General features: G+C 31.2%; 1 protein-coding gene and 1 long non-coding RNA gene across 2 annotated transcripts; one reads left to right on the forward strand and one right to left on the reverse strand.

Moving 5' to 3' along the window:
* Nucleotides 1-10064: 10064 nt before the first annotated feature.
* On the reverse strand, nt 10065-11618 carry LOC147918786 (uncharacterized). The gene is made up of 5 exons (XR_015592458.1): nt 11419-11618; nt 11039-11306; nt 10603-10959; nt 10447-10531; nt 10065-10378 (listed from the first exon to the last, which is right to left on the reverse strand). It is a non-coding gene; the product is annotated as an uncharacterized LOC147918786 (long non-coding RNA).
* A 9556-nt stretch (nt 11619-21174) lies between these two features.
* On the forward strand, nt 21175-22644 carry LOC104770682 (transcription factor TCP7-like). The gene has a single exon (XM_010495145.3). It carries the CDS (start codon nt 21372-21374, stop codon nt 22161-22163), a length of 792 nt encoding a protein of 263 aa, XP_010493447.1. The 5' UTR covers nt 21175-21371; the 3' UTR covers nt 22164-22644.
* The last annotated feature ends 3943 nt before the right edge of the window (nt 22645-26587 follow it).

The raw sequence follows: 26587 nt of genomic DNA on the forward strand, positions 1-26587 counted from the left end.
GAGTCGACTGTCTGGTATTTGTTTCTGTTATATTAGTTCAATTTGTAGGTGTAGGATTGAATCTTGTATTCTTTCCACGATTACTCGAGTAGTTCGGCTGCACTTGGTCTGTAAGTTTTAAGTTAATATAAATTTGTTGTAAAAATTAAGATAATTAAAGTAGTTAGAGATATATGTTAGATTAATATACCTGATAGAGTCGATGTTGCTCCTTTCTTTTTTGTTGAACTTGTAGCTCTTTCATTATATGAGTGACTAAAAGTGGGTTTTAAAGTTAGGTTTGCTGGACCTTTTTCGAGAGTGGGCTTGTTTGCTGATATAAAGGAGTTATAAATTAATGTCTTGTAAACAAATAACATGACTAATAATATCACCACACTAATAAGATGGCTAATAATAAACATTTTTTTAAATTAATCAAATTACCATTAAAATTATGGGACTAGTTTTCCCTGTACAATATGCCTTGGATTTCAAAGGTAGAAGAAGGTGTTCTATTGTCAACACCTAATTGACAAAATTATAAAAATTCAAGTTATTAGTTTATGCAAGTTAATAGAATTATATTTAGAATAAAAGAAAAAGTAGTTTAAAAAATAAAGTGTAGAATACCAGAAATTGTGTTACTTGTATTTGGAGACGAAAGTTGATGAGAAGATGGCCGATTAGAAATATCATTTAGAATTCTACCAAAAACAGAATTAATATTGACTGAAGATTGTGGCGTATTTGAAACAATAACTGGACTTTGGACTTGATTCCCCGTATAGAGTTTACGGATTTTTGGTTCTCCTGGTTTGCTTTGATCTCGATTTTCGTCGACATCTTTTCTCTTCTTCATCGTCAACGACAAATACAAAAGATAGAAACACCTAGTTCATTATTTTAATAAGTAGCTTCTTATGCGCTATCTGTTATAAAGATAATATAGTCTGAATAAATTATTTTGGATTTCTGAAGTCTTAATTTATAGGCAAACTTATAAATTAAGAAATAAATTGTATAACAGTAAATATTCTCAAAATATTCTCGAGGATTTTTTAAAAATATTTTCTAATTATTAATATAAAGACAATAATTCAAACGATGATACAGTACATTATTCTCCGAAATTAAAGGTTGAGGATTACAACAACTTATTGAAGATACTAATAATAAAGAAATTTGAGATTACGGAATTAAAGTGCATATAGTATATTTGGCCAGTAAAACTACTAAGAAGAATCAATATCTTCTTCTTCTGTCCCCTCATAATCCTCATCATTTGATGTCTCATAATAACAAATTCTGAAAAAAAGGAAAATAATGTATAAATTAAACCAAATATGAAATTGATATTAAAATTATTCAATCAAGATACTATGAACTTACAGTGCGGGATCTCTAGTAAATTCTTCGACTTCGTCACCAAGAAAAATATATGAACATCTCATTTGAGACATTAGACAATGAGCACCTAAACAATGAAAAGTAAGGTTAAATATTATGTTATAAATTTTTTGCACTGTTTTTTATAATAAACTTTGAATAAGAAGATAATACCTTCAAAGAAAGAGCTTCTCCAAAACATTAGCATACACATTATTTCACCACTTTCATAGGTAGGATTCGCAATTATTCTATCCCATTTGTACATAAATTCCAAACAGGTTTCACCTACTGCAATACAATCAATCTCCTTGCGACTTAAAAGGAAAAAAGAGAGAAATAAATACATATATTTATGATCCAATTACTCTTTTTTAAAATAGCGAAATAAAAGAATAATTATAAGTAATTATTAAGATAAGTAAAATGACTTACTCGATGTCAATAACAGTAAAAGGAACAACATTTTTTTGACCATTGTATCTGATATGCTCAAATTTACCCTAGAGCTACTCTCTCAAATTAAAAGGTCAATGCAGTACTTAGGGGTCGAATTTCACAAGGACTCAAGACTACACAATAAATTATAGAGTTTTTCAATTATGCTAAACAGATTAAATTGAATTAAAATAAAAGCAATGCAAAATATTAAATAAAAGCTGTTGTAAATTCAGAAGATCAAAAAGTTAGGCCTAGGGAATTTCTCAGGAAATTATGAAATATTAAATCAATCAATAAATTAGGATTCAAATAATTAAGAACAGATCTAGAACTCTAAACACTTTTGTAAAATAAATCAGTTCTCACTACAAATAATATCTAAATTTAAAACCAGAAAATCCAAATCTCTTTGTAAAATTCTAGGTAATAAATCAGCAATAAAATCAGGTTTAGATTGTTCACAAAATTATTAAATCAAATCTCTTTGCAAGAAATAATTTTGCTCATCAAAAGGTTTTATCAGGAAAATCAATTATATTCTCATATCAATTTATTTTCCTAAAGTATTAATTCTAGATGGCCAATCAAGGATTAATATGAAGAACAACCTAAGATGAAGATCTAGATAGATAATGAATCCTAAATAGCAGATCTAATAATTTATAAAATCCCTGTGAAAAACCCTAAACCTAACAAGCAAACTACTCAGACATAATCAATGAAGAACAAGACATGATTCTGAATAATAAGCAATAGAGATTAAAAGAGTAAGAAAGGAGTTTAAGAATTCTTCTCTCAAAGCAGTTCAGATCTCTCTCTCCAATAGCTCTCAAAAATCTCTCAGGGTTGCAGGAAAAAGAAAAATTGATAGAATGAAACTTCTCCAGGGTTTGGAAAACCTAAAAACTATATATATATGTCCTAAAACACGTCAGGGACTAGTCTTGCAAATATGGAAAACTTCGGGCAACTTTGTAAAATTTCCAAATTTGGCTCTCTCGTCGGTTTGGACTGGGTGTCGATCGATGCTAAGGCATTGTCGATCGACACCATCTCCTCTGATCGATTCCAAGTTGATTTCTTGCGGATTATTGCTCCAAACTGATCCAAATTGCTCCACTTTGCTCCTTCTATGCTAAAAACCTGTAAAGACTCAAAAACAATCTAGAAACAAATGAAAAGACACTAAAAGACTCCTTATATCATGGTTAAAAACCACAAAAACCATGATATATCAACTCCCCCAGACTTAGCCTTTGCTTGCCCTCAAGCAAAACATAAACTTAGACCTGTGAAAGAGGTTTGAAAACAGAGAACTCACTCAATTGCATGATGATTCTTTATTTGCACTTTTCATTTACCTGACTCAAGAACTTACTTCTTATACTCAACCATGATAAGTATCAACATTCCTTACTCAAATCCCACAATCCTCTGGAATCTCTGAAATCTCCATTGTCATCTCATTACATAAATTAATGCAAGTACAGGTGAGTTCTTACCTTGGGTGTATCGAACAGTGGCATATGGATTCTCTTCAGGCCAAGACATTCTTCTTACATCTCCTTTCCTCTCCCTTTTCTCACTTCAAATTTTTTTTTCTTTTATCTCTTTTTCTTTTTTCAAAGGTGTAAGCGAATACCGGGGTCATCGGTAATTTACCTACCCCTCGCTTCCAAGCTTTGTGTGATCATTTGACTCAGGAGTAGAATAATGAGGTCACTGGTAATTTACCTACCTCTCTAAACTGATCAAAATCATCTCATCTTTTATTCTCTTTTTCTATTTTTCTCTTCTTTTTTTTTAAAACCCCTGAAGGGAAGAGAGAGGGGAGACATACTTTGAAAAATTGCATTGTCTTGTATGGCCTGAAGAAGAAGTCTAGTCCACTGATTTCCAACCCCAAAGTAAGAGATTAAGTCCGGTTAAAATCCTGATAAAGGTTGAGACAACGTTAGATCAATCAAATATCCATTGAATAAGGGCTTTCAGGATTGTTGATAAGGCTCATAGTCTTTCTAAGCTTCAGTTCTGAGATCAAGCATAAACAAGTAATCATTAGAGTGTTAGCCAAATAAGAGAAATCATTAGTCAAGATCATAATTCCCAAAGACAAATAGAAAATTTTTGAAAAATTTGACTCAAACTTTATGGTTTTGACTGACACAACTGAAACTCAAAAACAGAAATCATAGTTAGTAACTAACCTCCTCCAGACTTAAACAACACTGTCCCCAGTATTATCAAGTAAGAGGAAAGCAAAAATAAAAATAAAATAAATAAAAATCAAAATCAAAAGAAAAAGAAAAACCTACCAATGGGTTGCCTCCCACTAAGCGCTTGTTTTCAGTCATTAGCTTGACTGTGGTGGAGTTCAGGCATTCGTAGGAGCAAAACATGGCATTGAAGTCCTCTTCATCCAAGGTGGTGTATAAGCTTTAGGTGCATGAGGCTTGCCAAGGATGTGAGGAACAAAACCAGGGTGGGATTTAGGGATTGGTTTGCCTCTCTTATGTCCTGAAAAATCATCAACAGAAGAAACAAGCGCTCTACGATAATCTCGTGGCTTGGTTAACTGCAAAACAGTTTTTATCTCTTTGAAATTCTTATTGATGATAGGAGGAAGTTTAGGAGAAGGAGAGGTGTACCTTTGCCTTACCTGAGGGCTCTGGAGTACGGATTGATGACTCTTCTGTTTGGGAACAGGTTTCTGACTTGGAGCATCAGTTTTGGACAAGCTTTGTCGCGGTCGTGGAGGGGTGTCGATCGATACCCTCTTGGTGGCATCGATCGACACTGAGCCTGATGCTTGTGTTGCAGAAACTTTTTCAACAGAAAAAGACTGTCCATCAATAGTAGGAGCCCTCCTCAGCTTATCCATCTCAAAATTCAAACTCAAACCATCCACATTCAGTGCTATGTGTCCCTTCTTCACATCAATGATGGCACCAGCTGTAGCCAAGAAAGATCTTCCTAAGATGAGAGGATCTTTAGGCTCCTTATCATACTTCAGCACCACAAAGTCAGTGGGAATCATGAAGTTGCCAACCTTAACTGAAATATCCTCTAAAACACCTTCAGGAGTTCTTCTGGATCGATCAGCTATCTGAGTTGGCTTGAATTCTGTCATCCCAAGTCTCACAGCAATAGAATGTGGCATCAAGTTGATGCTAGAGCCAAGGTCACAAAGTGAGTGAGAAAACCTTCCTGCTGAGATTGAGCAATCAAGAACAAAGCTTCCAGGATCTGGTAACTTCTTAGCAGTCCTACATTGAATGATTGCACTCACGTCCTTAGAGACAACCACCTCCTGCTTTCTCTCCTTCTTCCTCTGAACAGGCTGGTTCAACAGAATTGCACTAACATTCTTAGTTAGAAGTGCTCCTTCTTCAGGGCTCAAACCATTGGATACCATTCTCTTCACATACCGCTTAAGAGGTGGTGAAAGCTTTACTGCATCAATTAAAGGCATTTCAATCATCACCTTGTCCATCATTGCTTTGCATCTAGCTTCCTCCATCTCTTGCTTAGACTTTCTTGGCTTGGGAAAAGGAACCTTAGGCTTGTAAACCCTTTCAGCAGCTGGAACCTGAGATTTTGCGGTTTCTGGGCTCGTCTGGGATGAGTGTCGACCGACACCCAGGTGGTGTCGATCGACACCATCATCTGAAACCGAGAGATTGGTCGATTTCTCTTCGTTTTCTGCAGAAGCAATTTCAACATCATCTTCATCCCTCGCAGATATGGCATTACAAGCATGCTTGGGGTTTGACTTAGTTTTTCCAGGAAGAAAACCCTCTTGTCGTTTGACAGACACAGCAGTCTGAATAACCTGATTCTCCAACTTCTTGACATGAATGTTCAATGCTTCAATCTTTCCATTCAGCTCAGTGTAGACATTGTCAATCTTTCCATTGAATGTCACTGTCAAGTTCTCTTGACCTTGCAAAAGCTGCTCAAGCATGGCTTCCATTCTACTCTCTGAAGAATTCTTAGAAGGTGGAGACTGATAAGATGAATTCCTATAGGTTCTTGTATAGCCATTGTTCTGTTGCTGCTTCTGGTCACCATTGTAAGGTATGTTTCCTTGCTGATTACCGAATCTCTGTCCCTGATACCCAGCTCCATACACATAGTTGACATTCTCCTCTGAATTCTCTGGCTCTGGCTCAAATGTCTCAACTTCAGCAGCAAATTGGACTGACTTCTTTCCCACTAGAAGATTGTGCACTGAATCAAGCTTAGCATTAACAGAAGCTAGCTGATTTGAATCATATCCTCCATGTAATCTCTTCCTTTCAGCATCAGCTCTTTTAGTGCTATTGCTAGAAGCCAAATTCTCAATCAACACTTCAGCATCTTCTGGAAATCTTGTCTTGAAGTTCCCATGACTTGCAGCATCCAAAGCTAATTGATACTTCCAGTCACACCCTCTGAAGAAGATACTTAGCAATTGAACTCTTGAGAAACCATAGTGTGGACAGTCCCTTTGGTAAGCCTTGAATCTCACCCAAGCTGCTTTGAAAGCTTCATCTGGTCTCTGCTTGAAGGAAGACAGCTTGATTCTCAACTCATCTGACATTGCATCATCATAGAAGTGGTTGAGGAAGGCCACCTTGACATCACGCCAGCTTGTCAATGATCCATCAGGCAGCTGTTTCAACCATTGAGATGCCTCTCCTGCAAGTGAGTAAGGGAAGAGTTTGCAGAAGATGTAGTCCTCAGTTACCCCATTAGCCTTGATGCTAGTCACCAGATCCTCAAAATGCTCAATGTGATCCAAGGGCTTCTCATTGGGCAAAGCAGAGAAAGGTCTTTGCCCAACTAGTTGAAAGTATGCAGGTTTCAACTCAAAATCATTCCTCTGAAAAGGGGGAGGAACAATAGCAGACCGGTTCTCATACACCAGATCAGCCCGATTGTAGTCAGCAATGGTCCTGATCAGATCCCGGTTGTTCTCCTATCGTCGAACTGGGTTCTGTACGTGGTTGGCAGCTCCACGCACGTCTGCAGCTGGGTGTCGATCGATGCCACCTGGTTGGTGTCGATCGACACCAAGATCCGGATCATCAACAACACCAGCTTGCTGGTTCACAACAGCCTGCTCGTTGAAAACAGGTTCATGAATCACGTTTCCTTCTGCATCAAGCTTTTGGCCCTGCTCATTGCGCAAATGGCCCTCTTCATCCCTCAAAACACCAGCCTCATCACGCATCAGAATGATCGTATTAACCATCTTCAGAGATTTAGCTGCTTTTCTGTTCTCACGCTCAAGTTTTCCCAACTCTTGGTTTGACAAATTCACAGTAGGACCAGACTTATTGCTCCTTGTGTGAGGTCTAGGAGGCATGCACCTGAAACACCAAAGAGAAGAAAAACAAAAACGTGTAAGTAGAAAATAAAAAAAAAGAAAAGTTTAGACAAAATCTAAAACTCAAATCTAATGGTAGATCAGAGAGTCCCCGGCAACGGCGCCAAAATTTGATATGCTCAAATTTACCCTAGAGCTACTCTCTCAAATTAAGAGGTCAATGCAGTACTTAGGGGTCGAATTCCACAAGGACTCAAGACTACACAATAAATTATAGAGTTTTTCAATTATGCTAAACAGATTAAATTGAATTAAAATAAAAGCAATGCAAAATATTAAATAAAAGCTGTTGTAAATTCAGAAGATCAAAAAGCTAGGCCTAGGGAATTTCTCAGGAAATTATGAAATATTAAATCAATCAATAAATTAGGATTCAAACAATTAAGAACAGATCTAGAACTCTAAACACTTTTGTAAAATAAATCAGTTCTCACTGCAAATAATATCTAAATTTAAAACCAGAAAATCCAAATCTCTTTGTAAAATTCTAGGTAATAAATCAGCAATAAAATCAGGTTTAGATTGTTCACAAAATTATTAAATCAAATCTCTTTGCAAGAAATAATTTTGCTCATCAAAAGGTTTTATCAGAAAAATCAATTATATTCTCATATCAATTTATTTTCCTAAAGTATTAATTCTAGATGGCCAATCAAGGATTAATATGAAGAACAACCTAAGATGAAGATCTAGATAGATACCTAAATAGCAGATCTAATAATTCATAAAATCCCTGTGAAAAACCCTAAACCTAACAAGCAAACTACTCAGACATAATCAATGAAGAACAAGACATGATTCTGAATAATAAGCAATAGAGATTAAAAGAGTAAGAAAGGAGTTTAAGAATTCTTCTCTCAAAGCAGTTCAGATCTCTCTCTCCAATAGCTCTCAAAAATCTCTCAGGGTTGCAGGAAAAAGAAAACTTGATAGAATGAAACTTCTCCAGGGTTTGGAAAACCTAAAAACTATATATATATATATGTGTCCTAAAACACGTCAGGGACTAGTCTTGCAAATATGGAAAACTTCGGGCAACTTTGTAAAATTTCCAAATTTGGCTCTCTCGTCGGTTTGGACGGGGTGTCGATCGATGCTAAGGCAGTGTCGATCGACACCATCTCCTCTGATCGATTCCAAGTTGATTTCTTGCGGATTATTGCTCCAAACTGATCCAAATTGCTCCACTTTGCTCCTTCTATGCTAAAAACCTGTAAAGACTCAAAAACAATCTAGAAACAAATGAAAAGACACTAAAAGACTCCTTATATCATGGTTAAAAACCACAAAAACCATGATATATCAGTATCCACCTTCATAATCAAGGAAAGTAATAAAAATCTACAAAAAAAAAAAGAAGGAAAAGATAAATCAGAACCATATGGTGAACATTGAACAAAAAATAACACAAATTTTAAAATTGGAAACATTATAGGGTTTATTAATTTACCAACACAACAGTTTCTCTCATCTAGTGTAGCATTCTGAAACTTTGTTCCATCTGTTAAATGAAAAAAATTGTCTGAGGACCTGGGAGGTATTGGGCTGATCTGTGTTTTGCGTGTAATCAATATTTCGAAGGGATTATTGGAATTCCTTGGTGCTTGCTGGCTTTCAACAACTTTGAACCTATAAAGAAGAAACCACTTTCCTTGTTCCAATATGTCTACGAATTCATCAAAATAAACTCCAGCTCTGATTTTAGCATCGATTCTTTTATCCTACATCAAAAATGGAAAAGAATGATATAAATATAACAAAAAAATAATATGCAGAACAAAAAATTATAAATAGAATTTACCTTCTCATCCACCAAAATCAAACATTTAAAGATGGGTTGTCTGAATATTATATGGGGTGTCCACAACCGGAGTATATTCACTGCAATACTCAACCTCTTCTTTGTCAGATTCAATTCCTCTATGTATGCAACCATGTTTATAATTTTCTTTGTTCTATTACTTGCATAGAAGAAGAAAGATGAAAGATGAGTGGTGAAGGTATATAAGCTTTGGATACAAATCTGATAAATATAAGATTTAATGTTTGATGGGAGTAGTCAAAAGTAAAAGTTCTGACTTTTCTTATTGGAATGGTAAAGATTTAGACAACCAATTCTTCTTTCGTTGGAAGTGTGTCAAATTTTTAATATTGAACTTGTAGACATCCATGCATTGGTTTAAATTTAAATATTCATTTATTTTTGTTTTTGTTTTTTATGTTGTGTATTTATAAACAACCTTATACGTAATGGTAATTTGTTACTATATGTATTATTGCGTAATTATATAAATTAAATACAAAACATATGAAGAAAACTAAAAAATACAAAAAAAATCTTGCTGTTAAAATTTATATAAATTTTAACATGACATAGATAGAAACAAATTGTCAAAGATTTCATAATATTCTCCACTAAGTGTTATAGTTCATATAAGTAGTAATAATAACTTCTCCTGTGGATCACGTGTTTTACTACAATCTATAGCAGGTTAGTACAAATATATGTTCTATATACAATTTTTAATCTACATAGGTCTTTAGCCATAAACAATGATATATGTTATATTAGAAGCATAACATAAAAATAGTATGTAATAATAGTAGGGATTACAATAAATTTATAAATTTATTAAAAGAAAATAATAGTTACCATACACGATGATATATGTTATCTTATAAGCATAATAAAAAAATTGTATGTACTAATTGTTATATTAAAATAAATTTATAAAAAGAAACTAATAGTTACCAATAAGGACAATTCAAAAACTGAAAGAACTTAATTGGTCCATGTTTTTATAGAATATTGAATATTATGTATAAACATAAGTAGATGAATTTTATGTCTTAAAACAATAACTATTTTAAACGGATAAAATTAATACTAATTTAAACAATTAGCCCGATATTTAAATAATAATTTTAAAAAGTAATTAAGGATATTATAACAATTACAACTTAAAGATATCCTTAATTTAATAAAATTAACAGCATAGTACCACACCACATAATAAGCGAGAGATTGTTTAACAACGACAAAAGTTCATTTAAGGTCTAGAGTTCAAAAAGATAGATGCATAAACCAAAACATAGAAAAAGATGTTTATTCTTGATACCCTATTAGCACATCTTCCTCAGACGTCCTCTTCATTTGCCATTACATATGTTAAATAATGACGTGCAGCAAATTCAGAACTGCAGAAAAATCACTGTAAGATATTTTTATTAAATGAAAAAACTAATTTTAAAAATATAAATCTTACTTGGCTTTGTGATTTTCCAAACCCTCAATATTTGGTTGAATCAATAGTCTTGAGGAGCCATTACAATTGAGAATGCATGGTGCACCTAAAAACAAAAAGATATATTAAATTCTATGTACATTTTTATTATTACAAATAGTAAGGAAATAGACATACCTTCACTAACACCAAGTTTCCAGAATCGCAAAACACAAAACACTCGATCGGTTTTGTATGTAAGATGGCATCCTTTTTCTCTCCATTGATGCATGAAATATGAAGCATAATCCCTCTTAGTACAACACTTGAAAGTTTCATTCTTATGTTTATAGTTGCAGTACATTATTATTTAGCGGATTTAACTTTATCCTAAGATATTAACAATTGAGACTAAGCAAAAAATTTAATAAATTTATTACCTGCCATTCAAGAGAGTGAAGACTACTTCATCATAGTCGTCGGCTATCCCATTTTCGGCACTGGCAGTTCCATATATTCTTCTTTGCTTAACATCAATTATACATCCAAAGACATCTAAAACGGAATAAACGTTAAAATCAATTTTGATCAAAAATACAACGATTCTAACAAATTTGAAAGTTTAAAGACTAACCAAAAGATGAGCCATCAATAGATCTTCCGTTTTTCATGTCGTCAAAGTCTTTGAAACGAAAGAAATGAGAGGGACTCAAATCGGCAAGAATCATCATTTCCGTATCATTCCAAGTTTTGATCTGGTAAGGATGTGTTGTGTTTCGATCTTTGAGTGTTGGTTTGATGACCATAAAATTGAATATCGAATACTATTCTCCGTCGTAGATATACTAAGGAATTTCTTTCATAAGTGGAGTGTGGATGATAGTTGCTTCAATGGTATTACCCTTGCATGTACAATTAAAAATTGTATCAGAGATATTATAGAATCAGTTCATGTGTGAGTAATTGGCTATACATTGTATATAAAACATACACCCAAAAAGTTCATTTTTTTACCTTTTCATCAACCAAAAGCATCACCCTTTTCAGGAAGAAGTCCCGGATAAACCAAGTGCTCAAGACCTTTGTGGTAATCCTCCAATATGTCCTTCCCGGATGCAAATCAGAAATTCGTGTCATTGCCATGGGAATCTCTGCTCGTTAATTCTTTGTTCTAAGAGATTTTTTCAGAAGGATTTTTTTTTATTTTTGGTGATGGGAAACTGAAAGGTGTTAATAGTATCTTTATAAAGATATGAAGAGACCTTTCACTTCATTTTATGAAAAGTTGCCACTCATAGATTTTATTTTAACATTTTTAAATTATTTTCATAAATTATGATATATGATATATTAATTTTGGTAAGCAAATTTCAAAAGATTGATTTTGTGAAGATCTGATTATAATCACAATCAAATCATATATCTCTGTTTATCAGAGAAGGAAAATATATATACTTAAACAATAAAGTTTGGGGGGTAAAACAATTAAGTTTCTTTGTTAATCTTATGTATTTAATAGTGTGGATTTGATAACTATTTTGGTAGTTGTTATGTTTAATTTTTTTTTCTTCCATAAACGACATTGGTATATTCTCTTGCATAAAGATTAAACTTTTTTTTTCCATAATAGAAACTATGGTTTAGTTTTTTTTATTTAGTAGAAATATATTGTGATGTATAAAACGTTCAGTTTGTTAATTGTATTACCTCTATACATTTTATATCGAAACCATAGTTGTAAATGAATTGATTGGCACGTTGACAAACTTAATTAGATAATTGATGCAATAATCATTATTTCTACCTTCTCTAACGGTGAAAAATATAAAGTAATGGTTTTATAACTATATTTGATTATGATACATATATGAAAATCTATTGTCACTTTTAAACACTTAGATTGGGTATTCTTTAAAAAATCCAAAAATACCTTATCTATATTTTGAAGAAGTCTCTTTGGTAATTTTAAGCATTTAATAATGTGGATTTGATAACCATTTTGGTAGTTGTTATGCTTAATTTATTTTTCTTCCATTAACGACATTGGTATATTCTCTTGCATAAAGATTATACTTTTTTCCATAATAGATATTGAAGTTTTGTTTTTTTTTTATTTAGTAGAAATATATTGTGATGTATGAAAACGATCAGTTTGTTAATTGTATTACCTCTATACATTTTAAATCGAAACCATAGTATATTAAGCATAAAAAAAAAGACAATAGGAAGGCAATTAAAGTCAAAACATAAAATGAAAATAGGAAGCCAATTTATTTTATAAAAATAGAAATGATGATAGATAAATTAAAAAACTTAAAGCTGAAACATAGATAAGCAACAATAGTAAGATATCATTCTTCTAGTAATCCTCTAGCCAAACACACTTCTTTGTAAGAGTCATAGACCACACCATCAAACGTCCTCAAATCTTCATCACACCTTGGTCCTTTCAGAAAACGGAAAAGAAGTTGCAAGTGAACATGACCATGAAAATTACTTGGAATATAAGATGTCCTAGTATTCGATACTGCCCTCATTCTTTTGATCCAACATTTTTGTTCGGAATTCCAAGTAAAAAACTTAGGTATATCCTCAAACGTGAGTTCTCTTGCTAAAGATGAGTTGTGGTTTAGATCAAACCAAGCTCGAAGCAGTGGATCTTGGATGTCTTTCATTCTTTGGGTAAGTAAAGCAATATGCGAGTGATGCTTTTGTTCCTTGTTTCTGTTGGGGTTTACATAAGTTAGACATCTAGGGTTTGTGTGATAATAAATAATAATAATAAACCACACTTAATCTTTTTGGTAGAAATAATATTCTCTGAAATATTCTCGTTGTATAAGTAAGTCTTAACATACAAATAAGCAAAGTAGTTGTTTCCAATTAAGGACAAAATCTCGAAGTATAAGTAAATCTTAACAACCATATAAGCAAAGTAGTCGTTTCCTATAGAAATGACATAGTAAATATTACTTCGGTAGTATTTTTGGGAATTAATTTTTAATTATAAAAATTTAATAGTACGCTTTTTTATGTAAATTGTATTTAAAAAAGTAAATAAAATATACCAAAAGAACAATATCAAATTGAGTTATTGAGATTCAGCTAATTTGTTTGTATTTGGGTAAAAAGAATAATTGTCGGGATTTGTTTGATTTTGTATATAATTTTAACCTTTCTCGATTTTTATAAAGAAATCTTAGTGTATTAAACATAAAAGAAACAAAAAAAACCAACATACCAACATAAGGCAATTACAAAAGAAGGAAAAAAATCAAATTTATCACTTAAGTTTAGAAACTGAGGATTTAAATCCCTTATTATGTGATTTCTTTAGTTGTCCTTCTCAAAAGTCATAGTTGTCATCATCAGGATCTCTGTTGAAAGATATTCTGAAAAAAAGGAAATACAATTGTTAGTAATAATATATTATAAAAAAAAAACCAAATTTCATGACAGTAAGAGGATACATGTTTCTAAAATCATAGACTTTTGTATATGGTGGATCAATTAGAATAGTAGACATTGCAGGAACACTTTCAAGTTCGATTTTCTCACCTACAATTTGAATAAATTATTATGTGAAGTTATTAAGCAATCATGTAAATTGACAGCATGGATTCAAAAAATATACCATTTGCAGAATACTTTGGCTTCCAGAAACGTAGTACACCTATAATAGGAATTGTGAAGCTTCGAACCCAGTTTCATCTAAAATAGTCAGCATGTTCATTGTAAGCTAGACAATGAATCTCTTCGTCGCTATAAAATAATATATTTGAGTAAATATCAAATTTAAAACAGTATTTGTATACATTATTTTCTTAAAAAGTTGTGTATTTGGAGAATTATTACTTTTCAGTAATAAGAGAAAAACGTATCACCCTGTCCATCCCATTAAATTGAATAGAAGTTTCTTCATCGAGATACCTAATAGGCTGCACGCGGACTATTCGACCCATAATCTCTGCAAGTGATAAGTTTAGTAGGTTAAAAATTAAACCAAAGAATACCAACAGAGTATACAAATCATTATTAATATATATTAATACCTAAGCATTTGTTTCTGTCGGCATGATAACCATAAAAAATGTATCCCATGAAACATAGTCGATGAAATGATTGGTGGTCCTTGCTTCAGTGTATTCAACTCTTGTTTCTTCCTTGAATAGTATGCGTAGACTAATATAGATTAAACTGATAACCCTTCTGGTGTTGACCACTTGGAAAGTTGTTATGATTTTCCAAGCATCTTCTTCAAATTGATCCGATAAATATTGGATCAAGTGATTTGGAATGGTTGCGAACATTTTATCACCCTGTTTAATATAAATATATAAAACGAAGAACAAAATTTTAGAACAAAGAGAAAATTACAGAAATTTTTAAAAAACAGAAGACTTTTACTTACAAAGATATCACAAACAATCATTTCAATACAGTCATCTTCTTCAGCTCTCTTTCGCCATTTACGAAGAACCTTCACACATTACGACCATAAGAATCCCATGTATACATGTTACGTAGTCGATCAAAGCCAAGATTCATGATATCAGATAAAGAAGGATAAAAAAAATTTTCTTTTTGGAAGGAAGTTAAATAAGTATGCGAAAGGTGAATATCAAGTATTGCAAAGAGGAATTTATATATAGAGTTAAAGATGAGTATTGAGGTATTGAGATTCACCTAATTTGATCGTATTTCAGTAAAAGTGTAATTATCGGGATTATATTCAATGTATTTATAAAAAAAAATGTCATTAAAGGTGGCTTCCATGAACGTGAGGATGGTTTGCATGAATGTTTTGAAAAAAATTTGAGATTCACTTGTCAACTTGAATTTCCCCTTTATTAGTAACTATGAATTAAAAAGAGATGTATACATTGAATGTTTTTTACAAATTATACACAAAATCATGTACTGATTAAAACTTGTATTATTACAAAGGTCATATTTAACAGTATTTTATATATAAATTGTATAGAAGATGGAAATGATAAATCTTCATTATAATTTTATTCAATAATGAAATCATCAAAAATTTCAAACAATAAACCATAAACATATAGAAATTATAATTGGAAATTATACATGCTTATCTTAATCGATATAGAAGATAGAGATGATAAATCAACTTTCCGGAAAGTAATATAACTATGAAATCTTAGTTATAATTTTATTCAATAAGGAAATATAAAAAAAAACCATAAACCACAACCAATATCGAAATTCAAAATACTCAAAGTAGATAATAAAATCAAAGGAAATTAATTCAACAAATGGTCTAGTTCCTTAGAAACACCAGCAGCATTAATAGCTTCCGAATTAACCAACTTAGAACAATGTTTTTTGGATGTAGATGATTGGTCATCTCCTTCGATTTCGTTTGATGAACCTCTTTTCGATGATGGTGTGGAGGATGTTGAAGCATCGACATCCTCACCCCCATCAGTAAGCATTAAAGAATCCTATTTACATAAATTTTACAGTTATAAATCAAAAAGGATCTTCGACAAAAAATTTTACAGTTACAAATATTAATCTTCAACCTTTAGTTTATATATATATATATATATATATATATATATATATATATATAAGATATAGATACCTGACCACCAGATAACATTGAAGAAGGATCTACATATGTGTCCGAAGGGACAATTTGGAGATCAAATTTATTCCCGTCAGAGCACAATGCAGCCACATTGTAAGTGGTGGAGTTCCCCCTAATATGCTTCGGCTCGATAGAAAAGAGGAACTCGAATGTCTGGCCTTCTAAAGCTTTAACTTCGGGAGAAATATAATCAAGATCTTCTAGCTGATTTATACATAAGCAAATTGATTGTTTTAAACTATCTAAAGATTCGAATAAAACGTTATAAACAAAAATACGTCTATAAACATGCATAATTGCCAAATTGTATCTATTGTTTAAGAGGTCTGAAGCTTGAATTCCAACCATCTCGGCAGCGAAGGTGTCAAACACCATACATTTCGTTTCTCCAGTATCGTCTTTGATTTTTAGATAAATCCAGAACCTTAAAATTATTTGATGTGAAAATTCAGTTGATTTGATGTTAGTGTTATATAATAGTATATAACTAACTTATATATAAATTTAGGTGTAAATTTAAATAAGAAATTTACTTGGGAGAGACATTTGTTGTGAACTCTTTGCAATACTCACAAAAAAACTTTGGTGATGGTTTTTACTTTTCATCTTCCAACTTAATATCTTGCATCACGATAGTCTTTTTATTGCATTTTTACACGCAATGTAGACCCAAGCATAGTCTCTATCGACTTCAAATACTGTACAAACAGTGCGACACATCCCCACCTATAAAGATTTATTTTTATAAAATATTATTAAATTTATAATAGTTAAAGATAAAAGATTGTAATATAATAAGTATACCTCAAAGGCATGAAGGACTTCTTGGATAGTTTTCACTGGGAATTCTTCTATTTCTTCCTTTTTAGGTTTTCCCCAAAATACTTTCTTTTGCAATGAATCCATGATAGTTAATTGCAAGCCATCATTAGAAAGCCTAAAATTCAAGGTGCAAAGGTTATTGAATTTTGACAATAGACAAGAATATATATAAAAGTATATGACAAAAGAAACTGACAGATGTCTTAGTTCTTCAACTTCAGGGATTACTGGATTGATTCTAACTTGTGACCAGTCCCACTGATTTTGAACACTCCAGACATCTGTAAAAATGGTTGGACAAATAAAATATATAATAATTATTTAATAGACTATAAATAAGTTGGAGGAATGGAAAATACGTACCGTTGTAACAATTGACTTTAGCAAATCTTATTAAGCAGAAAACAATACCATTGGTAGATTCGTGGCAAGCTTTACTTATTATTTGGGAGCAAGTACCCCATAGAGTATACAAAACACGTGTATCCCTGTGTAAAAAAGAAGTCTTTCAAAATAGGTAGATGTAGTTTTGCAATATTTGTCAGATGTTAGATAAATTGTAAAACAAATGTTATATCAAAAAAACTTACTTAGAATTTCTCAGGTGAAAGTCGATTTTGGTAGTTGGTTTGTTTGTTGAAGTTATTTCTTTAATTTCACCACAGTCGACAATTTGACCAAAGAAATCTGAGATAAAACTTTTTGGTTAGTTTATAAGTAAAAAGTATGACATATTAATCTTAAATGTAATATGATAGACGTACCAAATAATGAACTTTCGTTTTGCTTCCCGGCCAGAACATTATCGTAAGATGCTAATGAAAGAAACATATCATCAGATATGTTATCAGAAGGGTTAACAAATGTTCTCGATGTGAAGACAATCTTCCATTTCAATTCAGATAGCTTGATAGCACCATAAGTAGGAGACAAATTAAAAGTTGAAATAAAAATCCAACTCCCTTATTTGAGTTTCCCTTCAAACGGTCTGATTTGATCCATTTTTACAGTAGCAGCTATCTTATCACCCTACACAATATAAATATATAATTAAAAAATCAGGTAAAAATAATTATATATAAGAACGATAAGAATGAAACGGATGATTACTACCACAGCATCTGCTAAAAACATTTCAATGGTTTCTTCGATTTTAATGTTGTAATGCCTCCACATATGCAAAATCTTGACTTGTATAAGCCAGTTGACTCTGTAGGGCCTGAGTGACTTAAGAGGGGAAATGGGGAGAGGTGAGGCTAACATTTTTCGTTGTGTATGAAATTATGTTTCTTTGTACAATGAGTATGTTCTTATATAATTTTTACGATGGTGTATCGAATATTCACACCGATAATTAAGGTGGGCATTGATTTAATGATCCGATAATATCAAGAGGAATAAAGATCTCTATACTGAAAGAGTTAAGGTATATACGATCTTCTGAGAGAATATCGGTTAGCATATATTGTTACAATTTAAAGTAAAATCATGGATTTATATGGTAACTATAGTAGTCGTTTTAGATATTTTTAGAATATATTTAAAAGTACTATTTATCGCGGATCCTAAATTAACTACGAATGCGGAATTTATTTATTAGTAAGATCTCTAAGAAATATTAATAACGATAGATTTGAGATAATTATGGAATTGATTTAATGGTATTATATGTCGATCAAGATAAATTAACATAGAATGCAGGATTTTTTAATACTAACGGGTCATTTAGGATCCGCGTGTTTATCCGTTTAGAGGGGGTGTGAAATTGCGTCGTTACCCTTTTTAAAAATCGAATATTTGTTCATAACTCCAATGGTATACCCTTATAATTTTTTACAAAACAAAGGTTTAGTCTATAAACGTCTTTCAAAATAATAGTAGGGATACGTATTAGGATGTCGTCGGTCAAAATTATTAGTATCTTATAATGAACAACAAATCTACCGAACTATATAAATATAATACAGGATACAAAACTATATAATTACTAGATTTTAACCCGCGGTACACCGCAGACATATAATTTTTATTATAATTTATATTTATGTTGTATCTATTTATTAAATATTGGATGTTTTGTAAATAGAAAAAAAAACTAAATTTTCCGGTTATTATGTGAATAAATGTTTATATTATTTTATTAACCCGCAATACACTTCATGACCATTTGTTTGTTATATTTAATTTGTTTTATTTAGTGTTTGAAATTCTATTTTGATTTTTAATTATTATAACAATGAATAAGGGATCTAAATACATAATAAGTAATATATATGCTGTGATTAAGTCACATTTTTCCTAATGATTTAATTATTTTATATAATCTTAGTTAAATCAACTTGATTTTATGTCAAGTATTTTAATATTATTAGTCTTAATAAATAATTAAATGAGGATATAACCCGTGTTAACACAAATGTAATAACATTTTATTAATTTCAACATGTTCTTTTTATAACTCATCTACTATATAATTATATAGTATTTTAAACTTTTTTAATTTTACATATTCGTAATAATCAAAATTTTTATTAAGTTTATATATATTAATTATAATATTTAAATAAATGTCAGTTGAAGTTTTTCTTACGTTAAGAATCAAAGCTCATATGTTTTGGAAAACAAAATGGGAATCAAATTGTTGTTTTCTTCGTTTGCGTAGGATTCAGATATATAATATCTTCAAAACACAACAGAATGTGTAGTTAAATATATGATAATTTCTATTTCCATATTGATTGCTGTTATTTATTTAGTTGAAATGAAATGTAAAATATTTAGGAAACAAAATCTGAAGTCATGTTAGTTTTGGAAAATTTTTTGGAGTTAATGTTGTAAATAACTTTTTAAATAAACAAAACTAAAAGGACATAATATAAAATGTACTTAAAAAATGTTAATATAGATATAGCAAAAGATGCTAACACGTTTACCACAAAACTATACGTTTTTTCACATGATATGGTGGGTGATGTTTCTAATATAGCAAGTTTCTCCAACTGATGCAAATTTATAATTACTTTAACGCAAACAATATGTATGGACCTCACTGGGCCTGTTAACCAGTTTCTTTTGGGATATTCATATCCGTTTTACCTATAATTTTATTTATCTGTATCGGGAAATTTCACGAATATCCGTAAATATACTGTCTTAGACTAAAATACTGGATATCTCAAAAAAAAAAACAGATATCTATTTTAAAAATTTGTATTATTCATATCTGTTTTATCCATCATTTTAGTGATCGTATCTATATCTATTTGGCCGGATATTTACTTTTGGAACGGATACCAAATACGAATACAGATATCCGCAGACCGCAGATATGGATATTAATCCCAAACCTACACTCAACTAATTGAATTTAAAAGTATATGTAATTTTTATTCTCGTGTCGACGACAGAGGAATTTTGAATAATCTGAGAGCTTTCGATTTCTGACATTTCACGTAGAAAACGTGATACTGGAGAGTGGAGAGTTTCATACTGGTGGCAAAAATTATTGCCAAACATAAATAAATAAATAAATAAATAAAGAACCAAAAAGCTTTATATAAACTTAAATAAGTTTTGATGTCAAAGTCTACTTACCCAATCAATTACCTCACTGATTTGTACCCTTTTCAATCTTTTTCGATTGTTAAATGGAAACAGGTTTTTTTTTTTTGTCTTCTTACAAAAGATTAATTTTCACGCAAGTACAAAAGAAATGTTCACATTAGCTAAAAAAGTCTAAAATTAATAACCAGATTAATCGTCCCCATTTATTTTTTAATTAATTTTTCGTGTGACTTTTGCAAAAAGTCTATTTAGATTAAAACCCCTTTACTGTATGCCGTTTTAGTAGTTTCACATTTCACAAACACAGTAAAAAATTGTTGTCCCGAAAACGATGATATAGTTAACTTCATCTAAAAAACCGATACAATGGTTTGAACATCTTCAATATTGTACGTAATTTAGTTTTACTTATACAATATTTTAACATAATGTGGTCTTATATTGATTTGTACCAATATTTAAAATCAACCAGCAGCAAAACAAGATAATCACATTTAGTTTTTTTTTTTTAAACTCAATAAAAAAAGGTAAAAATTAGTACTGTGAATAGGTGACGTGGGATGGATAAACGTCTCATTAAATGCACGTAGCAGAAACCGGAGGACCGAGGACCCTACCCTCCCCCCCCCTTCAGTGTTAAATTCTCCTGCCGGAGCGTGGTCCCTACGCGACCTCCTTCTTCACCGGAAGTGTATAACGCGAGTGCACTCCACCGCGTCGGGACAAAAAAACTCTAAAATGTCCCCTCAAAGAAAGAAAAAAGAAAAAAAAAGTAAAGAGATGGTGAGCTGTGTAAAAAAAAGGACCCACCACACCCATGTGCTTCTCCTTCCCTGTCTCCACCAGCTCCCTCCTCCTCCTTCTCAATCATTTGCTTCTTCCCTTCTTCTTCTTCTCTCACTGTGTTAAGTAAAAATAATAATAATACTAAGAGAGAAGAACAACCCCAGATCGAAACCAAACCATGTCTATTAACAACAACGGAGTTATGATCTCATCATCATCAAACGGATCAGCTTTAATCGAACAACAACAGCAGCAAAAATCTTCTTCTTCAGTCGTGGTGAAGAAACCACCGGCGAAAGATCGACACAGCAAAGTCGATGGAAGAGGGAGAAGGATCCGTATGCCTATTATATGCGCAGCTCGTGTGTTTCAGCTAACAAGAGAGCTTGGTCACAAATCAGATGGTCAAACTATTGAATGGTTACTTCGTCAAGCTGAGCCTTCTATTATAGCTGCGACAGGAACTGGTACAACTCCCGCTAGTTTCTCTACTGCTTCTGTCTCAATCCGTGGATCCAACAATTCTACTTCTTTGTCTTCCTCTCTTCTTGATCATAAACCCACCACTTTACTTGGTTCGTCTTCTCCGTTTATACTTGGGAAACGTGTCAGAGCTGATGAGGATAGTCATAATCACAATAATAATAATAGTTCTGGTGGTAAAGATGAGAGCTTTACGACGACGACACCAGCTGGGTTTTGGGCTGTTCCGGCGAGGCCTGATTTTGGACAAGTTTGGAGCTTTACAGGAGGAGGAGCTCCAGTACAAGAGATGTTTTTACAACAACATCAACATCATCAGCAACCTTTGTTTGTTCATCATCATCAGCAACAACAACAACAACAAGCTGCAATGGGTGAAGCTTCAGCTGCTAGAGTTGGGAATTATCTTCCGGGTCATCTTAATTTGCTTGCTTCTTTATCCGGTGGATCTCCTGGGTCGGGTCGAAGAGATGAAGATCCACGTTAATGGTGGTTTGTTTAACAAGTTAAGCCCCCTTTTAGTAGGTTTCGAGAGGGCTAATTTGGTATATATATATATAAATATTTATTATCTTATTCGTCATTTGTTGTGTGTGTTCTTGGAGATTGATTTGGTTTCAGAATCTTCCTCAAGTGATTTGAGAGTATCGTTTAGCCTTAAGTATTGTTTTTTTGATTAGGGTTAAATTAGGGTTTAAGAATGTGTTTTTTTTTTGGAGGAAGATTACTTTTCGTTTAGAAAAAAGGAAAAATTTCAGAAACCGCGGAGGTTTCTTTTTGTCCTTTTTTTGTTGTTGTTGTGTCTGGTTTGTTTTTCCGGCGAAACAGAGCCGTCGTTAAAATTCCAGATATATTATGTGTTGGTGCTAATTTGTGTAATGATGTGTTTACAATTGTGGTGAAGCATTTGGCGTAAGCTGTTATAACCACAGTTTATATATTTTTAATAAATATTTTCGACTTCATTATTGTTATTTGTTCATTCTTCTCTGCATTTATTTGATAGAGCTAGACTAAAGCATTTTTTATGTGAGTGTGATTGTTTCGTTGAAATCGAACTGGATGATGATGAATTTGAATTGAACCATTATATAAACCATGTTATGTTTTGTGGATTTGTAGAGGTTTTTTGGTCTTTTTCTTTGGGTTTCGCGTTATATGATTTAAATGCGAGAACAGAGGTAGCTAAACAGAGGATTAAAAATAAAATAAAAAAGACAAACCAGTTGTGTCTGAAAAAAAAATGAAAAGACAAATTAACCAGTTGTGTCTGAAATTCTGAATTCTTCATTTTTGTTGCCTTTTTTGTTTCGTATATGACTTTATGAACTTGTGCTTTTTGAAAGTTTGGTTTGTCACGTTTAGTCAGAGAAAGATTCATTCACTGTTTAAACCATATGTGAATATGACTTCAAATGTTTATTTATATACATCGACTAGCTTTATGTTTATTTTGATTTTTTTGGAGAAAGAAAAAAGTACTGTATGTATTGTATAAATCGTAATAGTGTGTTATAAGAACTGTAATAGTAAACTTATGCAAAACATATAAACTCAAAGTAAAGATAATGATGACTAATGCGGTAGATCATTATATAGTTTTGTGGTTTCATATTCTCGATCCTAGCTATATCTTATATCTGCTGAGTAGTGTATTAAATTAAGAGTTTATTTATTATTACAATTATTAGGAAGCGGGCCCGTGCATTGATAATAATTCTTTGGTCGTGTTTACGCTTTCTAGAATTTGATTTTGTGTTGTCACAAGTATGTCTGGCTTTTTCTTCGACACTCTCTATTTCCATGCTCATTTGGAATATTTCTATATATTATCAAAATGTTTGATAACCAGAAAGTATAAGAAATTAAAATTCAACTAAAATTTTAAAAAACTTTATTTACAAAAAAATGGAAACTAACCTGGATCATTTATATCTAATGGACATCCTACATAACAAAAAAAATAAAAATATTTTTACATTTATACCATGTTTGTTAAAAAAATTTAAATAAGTTAAATAAGTCAATAATAGAACTTATCTAAAATTATACCATGTTTGTTAAAAAATTTTGTCTTATCCGTAACTCTAGCATCACTGCATGTCATCATGCCTCACTCTTGGTTTTGACATCCTGGGAGTATTGTCCTGCAATGCATGAACATATTAATCCACATGCCCGCATGTGTTTTGTAATAGAATGTATGTTTGAATGATATACTCTTTCACAACTTAACAAATTAAAAAGCCACATCTATACTAGTATTTTTTGCAGCAGTTTTTGCTCAAAAATATTTTTTGGAAAGTTTTTACATTTAATGCTTTGACTTTAATATTAGTTACCAAAACTTCAAAATTAATTCTAGGTAAGATTTAGAAAATACGAAAATCTTTCTACATCATTCAAACATAAAGTATGATTTGCTTACATTTTTATAATAAATATTTTTTTTTGAATTTTAAATTTAAATTATCTTGAATTATTCTATAATACATTTAGTTAATAAAAATTGTGATTTTTTTCCTGCATATGATGTAATAAAATTTTTTTAAAAAGGACATATATTACTCAATAGATGAATGAAAAAATACCGGTACAATATCCTATATCGTCTAAAAAAAATTGGGCAATGGTTTAGAGTCATATTATAAAAGAGACCAAAATGATTATGAATACAAATGAGTAGAAAAAGCTTGATTTATCAGACATTCAAACTTTAAAAACTTTTCTTTGGTTTATTCCGGTTCTTTATTTTAAATATTTTTAAAAGGTTAAATATGAAAAATATTTAAAAATATTAAAAGGTTAAATATGATAAATATTATACTGTCGATATAGTGTGAGTTAAAATATCTCGGGACGGGGTGATATAGCAGGACGGGTTTTATCAATACTTATATAGATTAAAAAATATCATTAATTCGATGTTAGACGGGTAAAACATCATTTCATTATTTTGTTAACACTGTTTGTATCAGAAAATAGATATATCTGATTAAATTGATTAAATAAATATTATGTAAAAAAATTTATATTGTGATATTATATGGTTTATTTAACAATTATTATATAATTATAACATATTTAACCAACAAATACAATTTATAATTTAAATATTTTAGTTATAAATAATTTTGCTCCGCGGTGTACCGCGGGTCCTAATCTAGTACACTCATATATAAGAAACACTAATAGGTCATTCGCAGCGAAAATATATAAAATTACCTTGAATTAGAGATTGATGTTTATTAGTTAAAAAACACTTCAATATAACAATTTTTTAGTTTTATTTAGTACTCAGAAAATAATTTTTCGAAATTTATTTATGTAGTCAAGAAAAGTTTATATATAATAAACAAAGAGGTGTAAGTTATAGAGGTGTTAAATGTAAATGTGTAAAAATTAATAGATGTGAAACATGGAGGTACAACAAAGAGGTGTAACACATAGAGGTGTGAAATAAAAAGGTGTAAAAATTAATAGATGTGATTTTTGAAACCAGGAGGTACAACAAAGAGATGCAAAAATTAAGAGGTGTGATTTTTGAAAGATGGGGGTGCGACGAAAAGACATGATTAATAATTTTAAACCATTGGATTAAAAGTTGAAGTAATCTCATCCATTAGATTAAAAATTGATACAAAAAGTGGGTTTGCTATTATATAGTTAGTTAAAAAACACTTCAATATAACAATTCTTTAGTTTTATTTAGTACTCAGAAAATAATTTTTCGAAACTTGTTTATGTAGTCAAGAAAAGTTTATATATAATAAACAAAGAGCTGTAAGACATAGATGTGTGAAATGTAAAGGTGTAAAAATTAATAGATGTGAAACATGGAGGTACAACAAAGAGGTGTAACACATAGAGATGTGAAATAAAAAGGTGTAAAAATTAATGGATGTGATTTTTGAAACAGGAGGTACAACAAAGAGATGCAAAAATTAAGAAGTGTGATTTTTGAAAGATAGGGGTGCGATGAGAAGACACGATTAATAATTTTAAACTGTTGAATTAAAAGTGAAACTAATCTCATTAGTTGGATTAAAAGTTGACACAAAAAAGTGGGTTTGCTATTATATAGTTAGTTAAAAAACACTTCAATATAACAATTCTTTAGTTTTATTTAGTACTCAGAAAATAATTTTTCGAAACTTGTTTATGTAGTCAAGAAAAGTTTATATATAATAAACAAAGAGCTGTAAGACATAGATGTGTGAAATGTAAAGGTGTAAAAATTAATAGATGTGAAACATGGAGGTACAACAAAGAGGTGTAACACATAGAGATGTGAAATAAAAAGGTGTAAAAATTAATGGATGTGATTTTTGAAACAGGAGGTACAACAAAGAGATGCAAAAATTAAGAAGTGTGATTTTTGAAAGATAGGGGTGCGATGAGAAGATACGATTAATAATTTTAAACTATTGGATTAAAAGTGAAACTAATCTCATTAGTTGGATTAAAAGTTAACACAAAAAAGTGGGTTTGCTATTATATAGTTAGTTAAAAACACTTCAATATAACAATTCTTTAGTTTTATTTAGTACTCAGAAAATAATTTTTCGAAACTTGTTTATGTAGTCAAGAAAAGTTTATATATAATAAACATAGAGCTGTAAGACATAGATGTGTGAAATGTAAAGGTGTAAAAATTAATAGATGTGAAACATGGAGGTACAACAAAGAGGTGTAACACATAGAGATGTGAAATAAAAAGGTGTAAAAATTAATGGATATGATTTTTGAAACAGGAGGTACAACAAAGAGATGCAAAAATTAAGAAGTGTGATTTTTGAAAAATAGGGGTGCGATGAGAAGACACGATTAATAATTTTAAACTGTTGGATGAAAAGTGAAACTAATCTCACTAGTTGGATTAAAAGTTGACACAAAAAAGTAGGTTTGCTA

The sequence above is a fragment of the Camelina sativa genome, chromosome 20 (assembly GCF_030686135.1).
Source record: "Camelina sativa cultivar CO46 ecotype springtype chromosome 20, ASM3068613v1".
NCBI lineage: Eukaryota > Viridiplantae > Streptophyta > Magnoliopsida > Brassicales > Brassicaceae > Camelina > Camelina sativa.

Bases quoted from the DNA above. Each gene is read 5' to 3' on its own strand.
- LOC104770682 (XM_010495145.3), top strand. From the start codon at position 21,372: ATGTCTATTAACAACAACGGAGTTATGATCTCATCATCATCAAACGGA.